The sequence below is a fragment of the Manis javanica genome, chromosome 2, assembly GCF_040802235.1.
Source record: "Manis javanica isolate MJ-LG chromosome 2, MJ_LKY, whole genome shotgun sequence".
In the NCBI taxonomy this organism is placed as follows: domain Eukaryota; kingdom Metazoa; phylum Chordata; class Mammalia; order Pholidota; family Manidae; genus Manis; species Manis javanica.
Window position 1 is genome coordinate 47,102,958 of NC_133157.1, and position 18,863 is coordinate 47,121,820.

Here is an 18,863-nt window from a genome sequence, read left to right on the forward strand (position 1 = left end):
CTGTAGATGCGTTTCCCGTCTCTGAGTCCTGGCCTTTCTCCGCGGGAACGATTCCGAATCTGAAAACGCACCACAGCACGCTCTGATTTCGAGCCGTCAATGCCCTGAATTCATGGCGCTTCTGTAAACCGGCCTGGCCGACCTGTTCGAGGAGGAAGGACAGGCTCCGCGCAGGGGCCGGTCCGGAAAGCTCCCGGGCGGCCAGGGCCCGGAGCGGAAGCTTTCTGGCGGCTCTCGCGGCTGCGTCCCGCCGGGTCGGGGCTGCTGCTGCTGGTGAAGCTGCGGTTCTGCGGATGGACTTGGCATCCGAGACCGCGGTGCTGGCCCTCCAGGCGAGTCCCGCTGGCAGGTCCGAGCCGGTGGGTCCGTTCGGCGAGTGCGGGTGCCCCCTTCCGGCCGTTGGGACCCAACGAAGGTCTTGCGCGCCCCGTAGGGCGCTGGCCGCGCGCTGGGTTTCCTTCACCATGGCTCGCTTAACTCACGGGCAAATCTATTCGCTAACGGTGCTGCTGATGCTTTACTTTACTCCTCCTGGTCTCCTGGGTGTGAAAATCAGGAAATCTTCGTGCCTTTGAGGTATCGCAAAAGGATTGCTTCTCACTTATGCGAAAATGACAGGATTTCCTTTAATTTTTTTCGTTCAAAATTGGAGGTATCTATAAGCCACTTGTTTTTGCCAGCAGATTCTCAACCTGTTCATACAGACTACAGGACAGATCTTCAACCCGTTCCACATAGAAGGCTACAGCTTGGAGTAAGATCTGCTGCTTAAATTACTCTCTAGCCAATCTGGAACAACTGGAGCAGAAGGTGAAAGCAGAAAATATTCTGGTTTGTCCTTGCTTGGGAATGTTGTCCAAAACTACTCCCAAGTAATCAGCAGCTACCTGAAGGAGAAGGAATACAGCTTCTGTGCCTTGGAGACTACCAGAGGACCAGTGAAGTGTGCTTTTCCTCATTTAATAAATTCCAAGGAAAAATTAGGAAATAAAAATATCCTCGTGACTCTATATTATTGTTCCTCAAATCCAAGAAAGCAGTCTGCACTGTATTTTCTGTACCAGCTATAAAATATCTGAAATAAAAATCAAGGCTTTAAAAAATATTGAATTTCCAAAAAGTGTTTAGAAAAGAAATCTATGATCTATATTTCTTAAATAACCTCATGCTAATACATATTTTCATGTTAATACATTTTTCCACAAAGGTGGAAAACCATTATATTATTTTTTCAAAGACTTGTGTTTTTTAAAGTAATATTAGCTGCTCAAACAGATAAACATGAAAATATTGGTATTTTGAACATAACACAAGTTTATCTTCCCTTCATGTATCACCTCAGTGTAAGCATTCCTGATCAGATGACACCTGTGGTTAGTTCTCACCCACCAGTGATTCTGGGACCCAGGTACCTTCTATCTTAGTGCCTTTGTCATAGTATGTGACTTTAAATGTGTTCATGGTGCTTGGATCACATGGGCATGTTTTTCTGGGCCAAACTTCCAACCACATTCACTTGGCCTGGATTCATTCACCTGGCAACACCTAATTGAATAGAAACTGGGAAAGGGAGTCTAATTTTGTGACCAGTGGGAAAAGATACAAGAATAAGACCACTGTTTATTTTTAAACAATGTGCACTAACACTGTTTTTAGAAGAGACAATTTCCTTCCTTTTGTACATTTTATCCAAAAAATTCTGACTACAAATCTGATTCCACAAATTAAAAGCAGGCAAGGACATGAGAGGAGAGGGCTCAGATGTTCTTAACATTATAGGCCCTTTAAAAGGGAAGTTCTCCAAGGTTGCAGTTGAACACACACACCCTCCACTGAATTACAGGTACATTGGGGTCCTTCTTACAAACTTCCTGCTCAAGCTCTCTGCTGTCTTGAGACCATGCTGATTATTACCCCATAGTCCTTCTATACCATTCCACCTCTCAGCAAACCCCTGACAGAGTACTTCTGAGCTGTTATTAATTCCTGGGAAGCTTTAGGCTGAGGGATCTTATGCTTCACCTCTGCAGCCTGGGCAATGTGTGTAGGGTTGAGGGGTTAGTCAGCATGTACTAGCTGCTGTCAATAACTATGCTGCTTCAAGTTAAAAATATCCCCTTTATGCCCTTCATGTGTATTTATTCATTAAATACAATAATCCTAAGAAAAAAATACAATTCTTATCTCCCATATTAAAGATGGTGAAATGAGGGAGCATAGTATTTATGTGATTTGTACAGGTTCCACTACCAGTAAGTAGTGGAGCTGAGATCCTGCTTTCAAACTATGGCTCCAGAGCACATTTCTTAACTGCTAAGCAATATTGTGTAAACTACCATGGCAAGCTGATCAACAATCCAAAGCACTACATTAGATTATGTCGAAGAATAACCATTAACCTCCACATAGCACTGTACCTATGGTTTCACATGTACTCCTTCAATTTATATTCCCTCACATGCAGCTCAGAGCACTGTAGCACTGTGGGGGAGGTGTGAAGTTCTGAGACGGGAAGCTTCTGCCCAAAAGCCACATTAGCACTTATTATTTCCTTGTTCACTTCACAGAGGACAGTAGTAAGTAGAGGACAGGAAGGATTAAATGAGTGATAGTCCAGTGAGCCCAGCTGAGCACATTGCACATGTTTGGTGCTACAATTGTAAGAAGCTCTAGAAGTACCTTGTCTCTGGACTAAATGTTTAGATGTAACACGATCACCATGTTCCTTGGGGTCTTAGAGAAAGACAAATACTGTATGATACCACTTTTATATGTGGAATCTAAAACACCACACACTGTTGAAAGTAAAGAAAAAATTTACTTATTGAAAAGAAAATTTGCATGTGATATGCCAGAGGTTCTCTTTAAGTAGCTTTTGACTCAAACACATTTCCAGCTCTTCTAGCCACTGATGATATCCTATGTGGAATTTCTCCAAGAGGAATGTTTCATCCCAGACATCTTGTAGTAAGGTTGCTGCAGGAACACCTCAGGGAAGACAGTGTGGTGTGAGCTCACTGGTACTGGAAGCCCCCCGCTCCCTCAGCATGTCAGGCATCAGTCAGAGCCATCTTCCAGAAATAACAGAAGGGAAACACAGCAGCCTGGTGGAGAAACACGAAGATGTCCCTATTGTCCAGATGAAGGCCTGAGTCAGATTACAATGCAAAAAAAAGATGCAGCTAGAGGATGGATATACTTTAAATTCTTTAACTTTTTTCTGTCAAATATTTTAAAGCAGATTGCATAAAGACTTTAGAAGATTTGCAGATGACAAACAAGAGTATGAAAAGATATTTAACATCGTTAGTCATTTGGAAAAATACCATTTAATGCCACAATTAAACACCACTACACATTTATGAGAATAGTTAAAATTAAAAAGACTGACCATACTGTGTGTTGGAGAAGATGTGGAGCAGATGAAACTCTCCTTCGTTGCTCACAGAAAAGTCAGATGGTACAACCATTTTGCAAACAACTTGGCAGTACCTTGAAAAAGTAAACATATACTTCCATAGTATACAGCCACTCATTTCCTAGATATTAGGTTACCTAAGAAAAATGAAAACAATGCTAAAACTTAATATGTTTCAGACAGGTAAAATTTAATTTCAGTTTCTCTAATTTTTCTTATCTCTCCTATAGGAAAAATAAGCAAGGAAGCAAACAAAATCCAATATTTCTGAATTAAAAATGTGCTTATTAAAATTAAATAGTGCGGTGGCAGAGTGCATGGTGTTTGAAGACTGTCATATAAAGGTCCACTCTACTATATGGTATAATTTCTTATTTCTTTGCCAACATGTATCATCCACTCTGGCTATGATCATAAAGACTGCCTTTTACACATTCTGTCATATCTGCACTACTTGAGATTTTTTTGAGAATTTAGCACCTGCCTCTCTCTTCTCCGAGCACTAGAAGGACTATTTTGAATTTATAGGTTTAACCTCTAAATCAATACACTGAGAGATGGGAGAATAGAGCTGGGGGTTTCAAGTAGTTTTTCACAGTCTAATTGTTGGCCAGATTCATTTTCAGCAGGGGAGGAAAGAAAAAATTTACTAATTGAAAAGAAAATTTGCATGTGGTATATGGTAAAAAAAATTGCCCTGGCAGACTAGGTTATTAGATTTCTTAGATAAACCTTTAACATCTGTTTCAACTGATTTATCTGTGATATTGGCTAGGTATGAAAAGGTAGGAATCTTGGTCCAAGTTTGTCTCTGAAACTGTTTCCTTATCTGGGATCCTATGGGAAAGGTCTAGAAGAAATATCTTAGTGTGGACAGTGAGTACCTCTCTGTTACTATTTGCTCTTCAGCTCCGCTGAAAAGGAAATCCAGTTATGATAAGGTTAACCGAGGCATTGTTAAAGGATACCTGCAAGGTAGTTCCTTAAAAAGCTCCATGTTCTTTCACAGCTTCCTGCACTCACCTGGGGTAACTGGAGTGCCAATCAATTGACCTTGACTCTCATTTTCATCTTCTTACCGTTTGTATGTATTCTGTTTTGAACTGTTTCCCCATTCATCGGATTTCTGTTTCACTGCCTCCTACCTGACTGCTTTCTTTCAGCTTTCCCCCTTGATCCTGATAGGTAGCTGGAAGTTCCCTTTAGTAATTCTAAGGGGTCCAGCTCACGGTCTTCCTCCTTCTGCACTTCACAGTGAGACCCACGGATTTGTCACCATCAGCCATTTTGATCCTGGACCAGAATCCCGTGTCTAACTTACCTAGAGGCATCAGAAATTTAGCTCCAAGAGATGGAAATGAACTTTGGTTTTCTATGTCCAGACACTTAGAATGATCCTCTGATCATTGCTGGAAGGTTGTTGATCCTGGTTGGAAAAATTACTTTTCTAGCTTCATTATGAGATACTCGCCTCACTGATTCTTCCTCCACAGTGAATTTTTTTCTGGCTTGAAAAACTCTGGTGCTTTGTCCCTTGCTATCTACCCTAACTGCCAGCATGCTGGCTGCCACTCCCAGCCCTGCCAGCATATCCTCATCACTTCAGCTCACACATTGCGCTCATTTCATATGCTTATGACATAGCTTATGTGATTCTGCCGGGAGAAAATGTCCAGTAAGCATATGCTTTCAACAAATGCTTTCTATTAAGGAAATTATTGATGTGTAGAACTTGAAGGTGGGTGCCCAAATTCACATAAACAGAACTCAAGGATCCTTTGAGAAAACAGTAACCAAAAGCCCAAAGCCTTCATCCCAGGCAGGATTTAGTTATTAAAACTTCACTAATTATCTTAGCATGGTGCTTGATAAACCATAAAGTCAGCCCAGGTATAACAACAATATTTACAAACAAAACTGTTAATTAAATGTAAGTGTTCCTTTCTGGTTTAAAATAGTCTGTTTATACAAATATACCAGTTACATGTGTAAGCTTACTTTGGAGTAATAACATGAATATGTGGATCTAAAAACAAAATTTCACATTACTAGAATCATGAATTCGAAAGTTTTTTTTGCTTCACTTACACTTTTTTTTCTTTGTTTTTAAAAGGGCAGAACATCAAAGTGTTCTTTCTTTTGTTTCTAACTTCCTGCGTTTTTCCCAGCAGGAGGTCATGGGAGGGAGACCAGTATACAGTCTCTAAGCTCGTATTTGACCTATGTCCAGTAGATGGCAATATAACACCAAGCTTACGTGCCTTTGGTTCCGTGCATCACTCACTAGTCAAAGCCAGGCTGCAAGGCTGAGTGCCTGACATACAGAAGGAATGTTGCTTTAAATCTTTATTCTCTCTTTGCTTTAGCTTGATCCAGTCCAGCACTGGATGATAAATTGCTAAAGAAAGACCATTAAAGACCTACAGTAACAGATGGAGAGCGTGGTGTGATGAGGCAACCCCTGCTGCTTGTTCTGCACACTCAGACCTAACTTGATACACCTGCCTCCTTGGTTAAAGGTTGGTGGGGGAGCGCCATCAGGAAGGGATAGTCTACGTGACACTCATGTAGATCTTTCAGATGTTTCTTTAGTCGTAAGTGTGCCTCATTGCAGTTTCAATATAAGTCTTCAAAAACATGTCAGATGCTATAATGACCAATGATGACAATAATTATGATCATTTGAAAAGATTTTGCATCCCAGGGTAAGACTGTATTCAGAGCCAGTTTGTAAGCCAGACAAGAATGTCACACTCGTTGCTTTATAGTCATATGCTTCAACTTTAATTAAACAATTCAAGTTGATTACCATATTTTTTATTACATAACTCCTAAAAATCTCCATTGATTAGATTTGGAATATATGGCACTAATTTCGCATACTGTATACAACTTACTGTCATTCTAAGAGCATTCAAAATTGATCTATTTTTTTTTCTAAAATAAGGAGTCAGTGTCTCCACTAACTTTTTATACCTTCTCATCTATTTATACATGAACATGAATTCACAAGCTTATCTATTCATATCATGTCTCTTATGCATACTTACTATACTGACTAAAAGCAACAGTCCTGGTGAAGAGTAAATAGTGGATAGTAAAATCATTTAAAATTAGTGAAACAATTTAAATAAGCATTTTAAAGTGTTATGCAATTTTTCATTCAAAAATTAAGAGAATATTTGAATTGCTTTATAGATTGTATTATCTTTAATGACAACTGGAGAATGACAAGTATCAAACATAAAAGTAAAGCATAAATAAATAAATTTGAGAACCAAATACATAGTGGTTTATATAATAAATATAAGTTGCTTGAATTTCCCTATTAGCAGAAAAAACTTCATTGGTTTAAAACACAAACCCTATTTTTACTTTGCATAGGGAAAAAAGCCTAAAATCACATAATGCTAAATATTTAGTTTAAAACAGAGAGAGAAAAGATGGGCAAATATAGGGCAAGAAAACACAATGAAGGAGAATAAGTAAAGGTGGCAATATTAATATCAGTGAGATATTGATAATGATAAATATCCATGTGAATTCAATGAATGTGTTAAATTTGACAAAATAGGGGTCAATATGCAATAGGAAACAAATAGAATCTATAATTAAGTTATAAAAGGCATGAAACTTCAAATTAACAACATAAAATTCAAATAACATAAAATAGGCAGAAAAGACAAATACCATATTATTTTACTTATTTCTGTAACCTAAAAACAAAAAATAAAATAGCAGTAGACTCATAGGCACTGAGAAGTGATTGGTGGTTACTGTGGAGGAAGAGTTGGGGTGGGTGGGGATGGTGAAGGGGATAAAAGGGTACAAAAATTCTCTATTATAATATAAATTGGTCACAGGGATAGTAGTACAGCATGGATAATATAGTCAATGATTCTGTAATATCTTTCTACATTGACAGATAATAACTGCACTGGGGGGTAGGTAAGGATTTAGTAATATGGGTAACTGTTGAACCACTGTCTTGTATATTTGAAACCAGTATAAGATTGTATATCAACAATACTTCAATAAAAAATAAATTTAAAAAATAACATAAAAAGGAAAGAATTTTAGCAATATATAAAAATATAAACAGAAACATGATGGTAGCATTGAAATTTTAATGCTGTTAGTCTATAAAATAATGTAGAAAATAAGGACAAGAAGGATTATAAAATTTGACTCAAATGAGTAAAGTAGGGGCTAAGACTCTGGGGCGCTATAACCTAGATAGAACAGGAAATATAACTTCCTTTAAATATTTATCAATCATTCAATCATTCACAAAAATCATCACATATTAGACTACAAAGAAAATATCAATATTTCATTGAACAAAAATAAGTTGTATCTTAGATCACAATGCCTGAAATTAATTTTAAAATAAGTCTTAAACCAATCACTTTGATATTTAAAATCATACTGACAGATTACAGTGAAGTCAGAGAAAAAAATAAAATGAGAAAATTTAGTAATGGAAATTAAAGCACTATTCCCAAAATTTTGCAGAAGCAGTCAAAGTTACACACTGAAATTAACTCATAGCTTTATCAAACATGAACTGAAAGCAGACTGGCCTCATTTACTAAAGTCAATACAAGAATTCTAAAAACAGACACACTGTATAAATAATGAAATCTATCACTTATTGAATGTTCACTTTGTAGCAGGCTAAATACTTTACCTGGAAGTATTTTTATCTTCCCAGCAATCCTACCAAACTCTTAAACAATACCTTATACTCTACAGCATGCCCTTAGATAATAATAACGATCATTTATTGAGCACTTACTATGTGCAAGAGCAATAGACCATAGGAGCTGTTAGGTGGCAGAACTATGATTCAAACCCAATCAATATTTTCCCAATTCTTTACCCACAGTGACAGAATTCAAAATCACATTAATAAGTTATTCATCATGATTAAGAAGAATTCTTAGAAATATAAAAATGATTCGATACTAGAACATATATTTATCTAATGCATCACTGTCATAGCAGAGTTTCTTAAGGATTTATTGTGATGTGGAATCTAAACCTAAAACTTTGAACTTTTAAATTTCTGTTACATAAAAACCTATCAATCTGACCTACTCTTTGAATAGGTCTTTTTTACTCATGCATAATTTTATAACATATGCATTTGTCATTCAGAAAATACTGGTTCACTGAGTTATTCAGATCTTACAAATTGATAGGTGTTTCAATTTATATAATCAACTAATTTATTTGTTAACAAAGGTCTGTAAGTTTTGGGAACTTATCAAGTTCACCGTGGTAGATTTTCAAAGTTCTAATTTTTTATTGAAAGCTTCAACTGCTATCATTGACAACAATTGTTTTCCTTGAAATGAGAGCTTCACTTTATAAATATCTTGGGGAAATATTGTCGATTTCCCAAGTTTGAATAACCATAGTTTGACTTTCTTTCTTTCAAGTAAAAATGGATTCTGTGAAGAGTGGCTAGTTTAGCTTACAACTCAATTATATAAGTGCTTTCCCATGCTTGTCTCAGAAGTGCTTGTCACACAGAATATTAAAAAAACTATCAGAGAATATTAAAAAGATGTGTACTCAAAAGTCAAGATTTAATAAAGCAAATAATCTTGCTATTTTGTCAAGGACATTCTTAGGTGAAACTGGCATTTAAAAAAATTCTAGTTATTACAGTGAAAAATATATCAATGACTTAGTACCTTTCGGTGCTACTATCTTGCTTGACACTTAGGCACCAGCAGTTTTACCCATCATTACTGATGTTTTTACAACATCAGCGCAAGTTGTTAAGATGGTAAAAATTATGTCTTGATATCATTATAAAAATAGTTTTGACTTTGTGGATCCCCTTAAGATATCTTGGAGACCCATAGGGTCCCACAGACCACACTTTGAGAACTGCTGGTCTGATGAATTTCCCTGAGCCTGCTCTGGTTAAGCCACTCTCTAGCTTTAAATCCTAAAGTAATTTTCCTTGACTCTTGAGATAAAAATCTAACAACTTTAACATAGTCTGTTATTGGTCCCCATTCTGTTTCTCCAGCTTCATTACATGACATACTCTCCATTGACAGTACAGTCCACCCACTCTGGGCTTTTTCACTTCCTTAAATGAACCAGCCCCTTTCTATGCACTTTTTCTTGCCCTGGGAAATTCTGCCTCCACACAATACTTAACAAACTCTTATTCATTCTTCAAGTCTCATATTTCATAGTACTTCCCTGGGGGAAGCTGAAAGTAGTCTAAGTGATCTACCCATGATGCTCACTGCCATAGCATCTTTTATTTCTCCTCTGTAGTCCAGATCCCAAATGTTAATTACCTAATTACATTGTACCTACTTCTTCAATGGCTAGGCCCTTGGATCTAAGGTAAACTCCGTAAGGGCAGGAACTATACATCTCACACTCAAGACTCTATCCCCAAGGCCAATGAGTGAATAAGTGAACTGCAGCACATACTTTTACATTTAGTTTGCAGAATTAGGACATTGGGGAAGGTTTTTTTAAAAAAAAAAAAGAAGAGAAATATCTTGAATAAGTAAATAGAAACATTTTTATTAAAGAAGAAAATGTAAGCATATTCTTATATAAAGAATAGAACATATAAAGACAAATGCCATAAAAATAAATTACTATAAATAAATAAATAAATAAATAAATAAATAAATAAATAAATAAATAAATAATACATATTTTATAATATAAGTTTTAGCCAAAAGGCACCAGTTACATTTCCTCCAATTCTGAAAATAGTTGACATAGATATGCTTAATAGTACTGATACAAGTATGCCAAATATGACTCAAAGTATTTTATAGCTGAAGCAAAAAACAGTTTTGGAATGACTGAATTATTAAGCATCTGAGCTAGGACATTAGTCCCTGAATCAGGTTCCTTCCTACTTCTTGAGTTTTCTTATAAGCTTGTTAATGAAGAGAAAGCAGCTCTTGATTTCTACTCTGACAATTTCCCAGGCACAGTCACTGTATTTCTTCTCTTTCAGGTAGAGGTGGATTTCCCGGAAATACCTCTTCACAGCCAGTGCAGGGCCCTCAGTTCCCAGGGCAGATTTCTCCTCTCCCATCGCCTGCACCAAACAGGTGTCCAGGTCTTCCAGCTGCCGATGGAGTCCAGTGCAGAGTCGGTCCAGGAGGGTGGTGTTCCAGGCAGCAGAGGAGCGCTCTGTGTGGAAGAGGCTGAAGATCTGCTGGAGCATCTCGTGGAGGACAGAGATGGCCTGGGCCTCCTGGAACTGGCTGCCATCCAGCTCCTTCTGGGGGAATTTGAAGTCAGTCCTATACTTCAGACAAGAAAGAAGAGAGATTGTCCCCATTTGGTCCAGAGCTGTGAAGGTCTCCTGCCTTCCCGAGCCAAGGCTATGAGGCAGGTCACAGCTAATGGAGGAAATGGGCCTGGAGAAGATCATCACTAACACCGTCAGTGAAGAGACCAGAAACGCCATTGGTAAGTCCCAAGAAGACACTCTTCTGGTTGAGATGGAAAACTGTGAGTTTTGTCTAGCTTTTCTGTCTGTGTGCCTCTTAAATATTGAGCATAAGTTTTCATTTTCTGAATTTCCCCCAGATCTTTGTACTTCCCCATTTTGTGCTTTCCTTTCCCTTTAAGGGTCTGGAAAGTTGTCATTAGTTTCTGTATTTTTACAATTGAAGTGAAATTCATTCATTTAAAAAATTAGAAGTCCTAATTCAATGGAATGTGTATCATCTTAACAAAAACCAGCTTTGAACTAATGATAGAGCTATCTAGATCTTTCTTCCTGATATTAAGAACGACTTTTACTAGGCATCTTTTTAAGATCTTTCTCTTCTCTCTGCATACACCTCTTGGAAGTGTTGAACTGGAGTGAAAGATACCTGAACTGTATATGCATGGATCTCACCTTATTCTCTGTTGTAAAACATTTAGTTTGTCGAATTTGTTTTTATATACTCTAGTTAACTGAGAAATTAGGAAACACTTACTCTGTGCCAATCATTACACTGAGCACAGCCTATATCAAGATGACTAAACCTCCAATCTTGCCCTCAAGAAGGGTAAAGTGCAACCACTTCAAGAATTTAGAATGTCTTTGCTGCTTTGTAGCAGCCTCTTTGTCCTAGCCCAGGCCATTGTCCTAGTGCTATTGAATTAATGATTAAGCAACCCATTTTTTTTGTTATTTTTACATGATTTTAAAATTAAAAAATTTAAACTTCTATTTATAAAATAAATAAGTTGTGGGGATGAAAAGTACAGTATAGGGAACACAGTCAGTAAAACTCTAGTAACTGTACGTGACATAATATGTCACTTAATGTGGTGAACATTTCATAATACATATAAGTGTCTAATCGCTGTGTTGTACATCTAAAACTAATATAAATGTCAACTATACGTCAATAAAAATTTTTAAATAAATAAACAAAAATTGTTACCTCTTCTTTTGTAAAGAAGGTAACAATTTCACTTTATTGAAATTGTCCTAATGCTACTGTAATCTTTTCTATTTCCATTTTGAGGTTTGTTGCAAAAAAAGGAAGAGAAAATGTAAGGAAAAAAGAAGTAACTAATATCCTCTATGATTTTCAAGACATCAGGACTTTCCTCTCTCTTTTAACATTCCTAGAAAGTAAAAGTAAGCTGTTATGAAAATGTAACGCACAAAGGCAAATGGAAAGTAAATGCTGAAAATGAAAAAACATCTTCTCTATCCAAATGATGAAATGTCACTTAACCATAGAAGTCATGGAGTAAGAGGTCTACAGAGTGACAGGTTTCAGACCAGCCCATGTGAGTGTTGTCACTGCAGACAGGTCCAGAAGGAAGGCAGCTGACTTCTTAAGGCAGGCTGTTATCTAAAAAGCTAGCTTTCAGCTTTGCTAAATCAGAAAATAGATTTGTCTGTTTACCTTTTTCACAGAGATTATCAGATTTCACGAATTTAGTCATACCAACTCACACTCAAAAGAGACTGGGTTATTGATTGGGTGACCATTTTATTAATATGTGAGAAAGTCATTTATTACCTGGAAGCTAATAGATCTTATTCATTTGAACACATGCTCAGGTTCACATAAGAGATGAGATTAGAAATAGAAATGTTTATTAGTGAGCTGAAAAAGAAGGGAAGCAGATCATCTCAGGGAAATGTTCATCTATTTCCCATAGTTTGATGAATTAGTTTACTCCATTCTGGGAATGGCTAATAGATGTTGAGTGCGTATTTTGTCCAGGCATTTATTACAGGTACATTACAACATCCAATCTTCACAAAAACACAATGAAATGGAAAATTCCCATTTTTCTTAGTCACCAACCATTTGCACATTCCAGAGACATTGCAATACACTTGAAGAGGATACTGCTCCCTTTTCATATGCTAAGTTCCAGTCCTGACTTTGAAATGATGTGTTTTGTTGCAGTCTACTGGATCTTTGAAACTTTCTGTTCCCAACTAAAAATATTTTCCAAAATTATCCAGGAGGTTAAAACACTCATTTAAAATTTATTCTTACTATCTTTGTTTTCAGAAGACTATCATTTGTGTCACAGTCACCAAATTTTAGGTCTACTCACTCCTTGGAACATGCAGTCCTTTTTGTATTTGCTGTGGAATAGAGAGCCCTCTGTGCACCTCCTCTGTGACAGGCATCTTGCTGGACTCTCAAGATACAGCATTATTGCCCTCAGGGAGCTTGCATTCTATCAGGGTAGTCTTATGTTAAACAGATAATTAGATTGATTACTTAATTACAAGTGTACAGAGTGTAGGTAAAGGAGAATGCTTAACGTTACTGAAGAGTAACGTGGGGGCAGAACGGTATGGTGGTAAAGAACCACCTACATAATAAATGGTGTGTTTTAGAAAGTTAAATAACCTCTCTGAGTTTTCAGTATCCTCACTTGCAAAATGCAAATAGTTATAGTAATTCTCTCACAGGGAAGCTGTAAAGACTGAATGAAATAATATAAAATACTTTGCTGAGCTCCTGTATATAATTAAAAATTGCTGCTATTAATATTATTAAAAATAATTTGTATAAGAGAAGACAAGTAGTGATTCTATAGCATCTTACTATGCTGATGGACAGTGACTGTAATGCGGTATGTGGTGGGGACTTGATAATAGGGGGAGTCTAGTAACCATAATGTTGTTCATGTAATTGTACATTAATGATAGCAAAATTTAAAAAAATCTGTATATTACAGATTCAATGAAGATATGTCAATGATAAAGTTTGAATACCATTGCAGCCCCATTATCCCTGAGTACGTGGTAGCATATCAATCACTTGCCCATGGAATATCTATGGAGATGAGATTATCTGCATACAATGAGCGAGGCAAAGTTTTTACTGTGAAATGTTGTACATGGTAGAGAACCGAGAGAGTTACACACAGGCAAACTTGAATCTTTTAAAGAAACCAGCCCCTAGTAAAGTGAGGTACCATAACTGACTTCTAACAAGTACTATCTGTGATGTGTTCCCCAGACAATATCTTCAGTGAGTTTAAGGCCAACTCAGGTGATATCATTAAAGTACATATACAATTGAAATTTTCAAAGAGGGGATAAGTGTAAATAAGGAAAAAGTAAGAAAAATAAAAATTTTCCCTTTTATAAGCTTATTTATATTTCCTGCTGACCTGGAAAAGCCAGCACTTACTGTTTGACTGTTTCTCCCTTCTCTGACTTTGTCTAGGCTTTTCTCCCCAAGAACAACCTGGGAGGTAGGAATAACACGTTATAATGAGGTATAGATACTGCAATGGCACATGTAGTTTGGAGTCTCTCATCTAGGCACATCTGAAAATGTGCACTTATTTCATCATGTCAATAAATGCACATTTTAAAATTGACTTTCTAAAAAAAAATGTGGAAAAGGAAAATAAAGGGCAAAAAGTGGAAAAACCCAGAAAATGAAAGTTTCTATACTCACTATTTAAAAGGCACTCATTACCCAAAGTCCTCAGAACTTGCTGAGACTTCCCCTTCAGGCAGACGTGCAGAATCCCCCAGCTTCCCAATGGCCCTCCCAATTTCTGTACTGCTGGCCCTGGTGATGCTGTGCTCCAGCCCCACTGGCTCTCTGGGTTGTGATCTGTCTCCAAGCCAAGGCAGTCTGGAAACGTTCACACTTTTGAGTCAGATGGAGAGAATCTCCATTCTGTCTTGTCTGAAGGACAGGACTGATTTCAGATTTCCTCAGGTGCTTGTGGATGGGAACCAGTTGGAGAAGACACAGACCATAGCGGTCGTGCATGAGATGCTTCAGCAGATCTTCAACCTCTTCATCACAAGTGGCTCTTCTGTGGCTTTGGAGGAGACCTTCCTGGACAAATTCCTCACTGGACTTTATCAGCAGCTGAGTGAGCTGGAGACATGTTTGGAGGAGGAAAAGGAGGTGGAACACTCACTCCTGGGAAGTGAGAACTCCAGACTGATTGTGAAGAGGTACTTCCAAGGAATCAGTTTGTATCTGAAAGGGAAAGAATACAGCCGCTGTGCCTGGGAGGTTGTCAGGGTGGAAATCAGAAGGTGCTTACTCTTCATTAAGAAGATCACAGGAAAACTCAGGAAATAAAGAAGATGTCGAGTCTGAAAACAGTTCATCTGCTCAACAAAATGGCTATTTTCTTAGACTCATAGTGCAATCTTCATCTTTATTTTTTATGCCTGATGAGAAATATGAATAGCAAATGTATGAGATTGTTACAGAATTGTGTTAAATGTAAGTTATAGTAAGTTGTTTAGAACAGAGAAATGCACAATCCATATAGCTGAAAAAATTTTTGTACTTTTTATTTATTTAAGTTATTTGAAAAATTTATTCTGTTTATAGTATTTAAATATTTATTGCTCAAAAAACTTTGTTCAGTATTATTGTGTTCAAGACTACTGTTCATTTTTAAGTTGTGGAAAATAAAAACAATTTTTAAAAGCCAATTTTGGCTGCACACACTTTTTGAATAAAAACCTAACTGAAAGCCTGATCCCACAAAATAAACCTAAGCAAGGTTCCTGGATGAAGAGGAAATAAGTGTAGCCCAGCACAGATCACAGCACAATGACATTTTGAGGAGGGACTGAATGTGATTCCCCCAAGCATAGATTAAAGGAGGAAGAGAGACTTGTGGAGAAAAGTCTAAGACATGGGCACAACTATCTGCTCTGTGCCTGTAACAACAGGAGATGCTAAACTGTTTAAAGGATAGCTACAGAAGCCAAGAGAAGTCATTCTAGGTATGTGGACACTGGGGTATCTTAGAGAAGGCTGAGGAAGGAAGGGTGAGTAAGTTTTATGCACTTGACCAGTCCTGATGTCTCATTTCTCATTGTTGTATTCTAAATATTTCAAGCACAAAATTTAAGAAAGCATCCCTGTAATAAAAATTAATCATAATTTACATGGTAGTGCCCTTTTATTTTCCAAGATGGTTTCAAATTCATTATTTTGACTCTTAAAATTCATCTATGACAATTAGTTGTAATATTTTTTATCATCACTGTTCTTATTCACTGCACAAATATTGTTTGAGTCCCTATGTTGTATTATATATTAGGTGTGATGCCAGGTGCTAGGGCACAAAGTTGAATAATATTTTATTGCTGCATTCAAGTTGTTTACAGTCTTCTAGACAACTGGCCTAAGGCAAAGAAAGATGAAGTTAGCAAGTGGTATATCTGAAAAATAAAGAGAATGACGACATATTAGCACCTCTTAGACTCAAAATCATTAGTATTCAAAATGAATTCTGATTAGTATATGGCATAATTTTGCAGTCAAATCCTGAATAGATGGGAGAAAATACCAGGAAGCAAATTACCATTTAGATTGCTAGGGAATACCAAAGAATCCAAGGATAGGAATTGGTACCTGCTAATTCAGTTAACTGAAAATGAATACTCTATAAGGACATAAGACATCCAAATTGATAAGGAAAAAATAAAACTCTGTTCACAGATGGCAAGAACTTGTTATAGAGAATTGTAAAGAATCCACACACAGAAAGCTATTTTAGCTAATAAATTCAGCCAAGTTGAAAGATACAAGATAAACATTGAATTGTATTTCTATATACTAAGAATCAACAATCCAAAAAGGAAATTATGAAAACATATTCTATTTATAGTAACACTAAAAAAAATAAAATTTTTAGGAGTAAATCTATCTAAGGCAATATAAGGTTATACACTGAAAACATTTAAATAAATATAAAACATTGCTGAAATGAATTTAAGAATACTGTATTAGTCAGCTCAGGCTGCCATAACAAGATGTCATAGACTGAATATCTTAACCTACAGAAATTATTTTCTCACAGTTCTAAAAGCCAGGAGTCCAATATCAAGGTGCTACTAGGGTTAGTTTCTGGTAAGGCCTCTTCCTGGCTTGTAGAGAGCCACTCTCTCTGTCCTCACTAGTCCTTCCTCTGTGGACACACAGAGAGAAATCTTTGGTGTTTTTTCTCATACTAGGATACTACACCTACTGGATTTGGGCCCTACCCTTATGACTTCATTTAATCTTAATTGTCTCCCTCAAGGCCCTACTTCCAAATACAGTCCATAACAAAGACCTAAATAAATAGAATGACACCGTATATTGAATGGTTTGAAGACTTAAGATTGTTTAGATGGTAATGTGCCCAAAACAATCTACAGAGTCAATGCAATCCTTATATAAATCCCAAATACAAGATTTGCGGAAGTGGAAGAGCCAATCCTAAAATTAATATGAAATTGCAAGGGATTCTGAGTAGCCAAAAAAAACCATGAAAAGTAAGAGCAGTGTTGGAAAGCTCACCTTCCTGATTTCAAAACATATTACAAACTACAGTTCATAAAACAATGTAATACTGGCATATATAAAAGTAGATACAGAGCAATGGAATAAAATTGAGAATCCAGAAACAAATGTATACACCTATGATCAACTGATTTTTGACAAGAGTGCCAAGATCATTCAATGGGAAAAGAATAGTCTCTTGAACAAATGGTGCTGGGACAAGTGTATATACACACTGTAAAAGAAGGAAGTTGGATCTCAGCCTTATACCATAAAGAAAAAAATAGAAAATGGATCAAATGTCTAAATGTAAGAGCTAAATCTATAAAACTCTTAGAAGAAAACACGGGATACATCTCCATGCCCTCTGATTTGCCAATGGATTTTTAGATAAGTTAATAAAACCATAAGCAACCAGAGGAAAAACATAAATTGAACTTCATCAGAATTAAAAACTTTTTAATCAAAGTGCATCAGAGGACACTATCAAGAAGTGAAAAGGTAATCTCAAAATGGGAGAAAACATTTGCAAATTAGATATCTAATAAGGGTCTGGTATACAGAATATAAAATATCTCTTATAACTCAACAACAAAAAGACAAACAACCTTTTTTTTTTCAAAGAAGATACACTAATGGCCATTAAGAACATGAAAAGAAGCTCATCATTAGTCGTTAGGGAAATGCAAATCAAAACCACAATAAGATACCACTTCACACCCACTAAGATGGTTATTAATCAAATCAATGGAAAATAACAAGTGTTGGTGACGATATGGAGAAAATGGAACCCTCATATATTGTTGATGGGAATGTGAAATGTTTCAGCTTCTATGGGAAATAGTTTGGTGGTTCTTTAAAAAGTTAAGCATAAAATTACCATGTGATGCAGCAATTTCGCTTCTAGTCATGTAACACAAAAGAATTGAAAACAAGTATTCAAACAAATACTTGTACACAAATGTTCTCAACAGCACTATTCACAAATAGCCAAAAAGAAGAGACAACTCTAATGCCCATTGATGGATGACTGGATAAATAAATTGTGGTATATCCATACAGTGGAATTTTGTTCAGCCATAAAAAGGAATGAAGTACTGATATATGCTGCAATGGAAATGAACCTCAAAAATATGCAAGTGATAGAAGCCAGACTCAAAAGATCACTGATTGTATAAATCATTGATATGAAGTATCCAGAGTAGATAAATCCATTGAGACAGAAAGCAGATTGTGGGTGCCCAGGGCTTGTGGGGAGGAGGTAACAGGTAGTGACAATTGCTTAATGTGTGTGAAGTTTCCCTTAGGGTGATGGTAAAGTTCTGGAACTAGAGAGTGGTGATGACTGCACAACACTGTGAAACTTCTAAATACCACTGAATCGTACACATTAAAATGGTTAATTGATCTAGGTCTTTTACTACTATAAAAATTTCCTGTGTTCATATATTCCCAAAAGATTATAAGTTCCTTAAGGGCAAAGAAATACTGGATCCTTCTAACCCAAGTCACCTACTCCAAAACTTTGAACAGAGGAACATTTAAATGATTGCTGAGTAGCTGGTCCTTCAGAGTAGTGGTCATGACTTCCCCTTTTGTAATGTCTCATGCATGTCATTTGCAGGGCAGTGCAGGCAGGTCATAAAGAT

General features: G+C 36.7%; 2 protein-coding genes across 2 annotated transcripts; one reads left to right on the forward strand and one right to left on the reverse strand.

Annotated features, from left to right (window-relative positions):
* Positions 1-10,339: 10,339 nt before the first annotated feature.
* LOC108397408 (interferon omega-1-like) lies at positions 10,340-10,886 on the reverse strand. Its single transcript, XM_017660817.2, is given in 2 exon segments — positions 10,340-10,372; positions 10,374-10,886. Coding segments are annotated over 2 exon segments (546 nt in total).
* Positions 10,887-14,451: 3,565 nt separating this feature from the next.
* LOC108397409 (interferon alpha-2-like) lies at positions 14,452-15,009 on the forward strand. The gene has a single exon (XM_017660819.3). It carries the CDS (start codon positions 14,452-14,454, stop codon positions 15,007-15,009), a length of 558 nt encoding a protein of 185 aa, XP_017516308.1.
* The last annotated feature ends 3,854 nt before the right edge of the window (positions 15,010-18,863 follow it).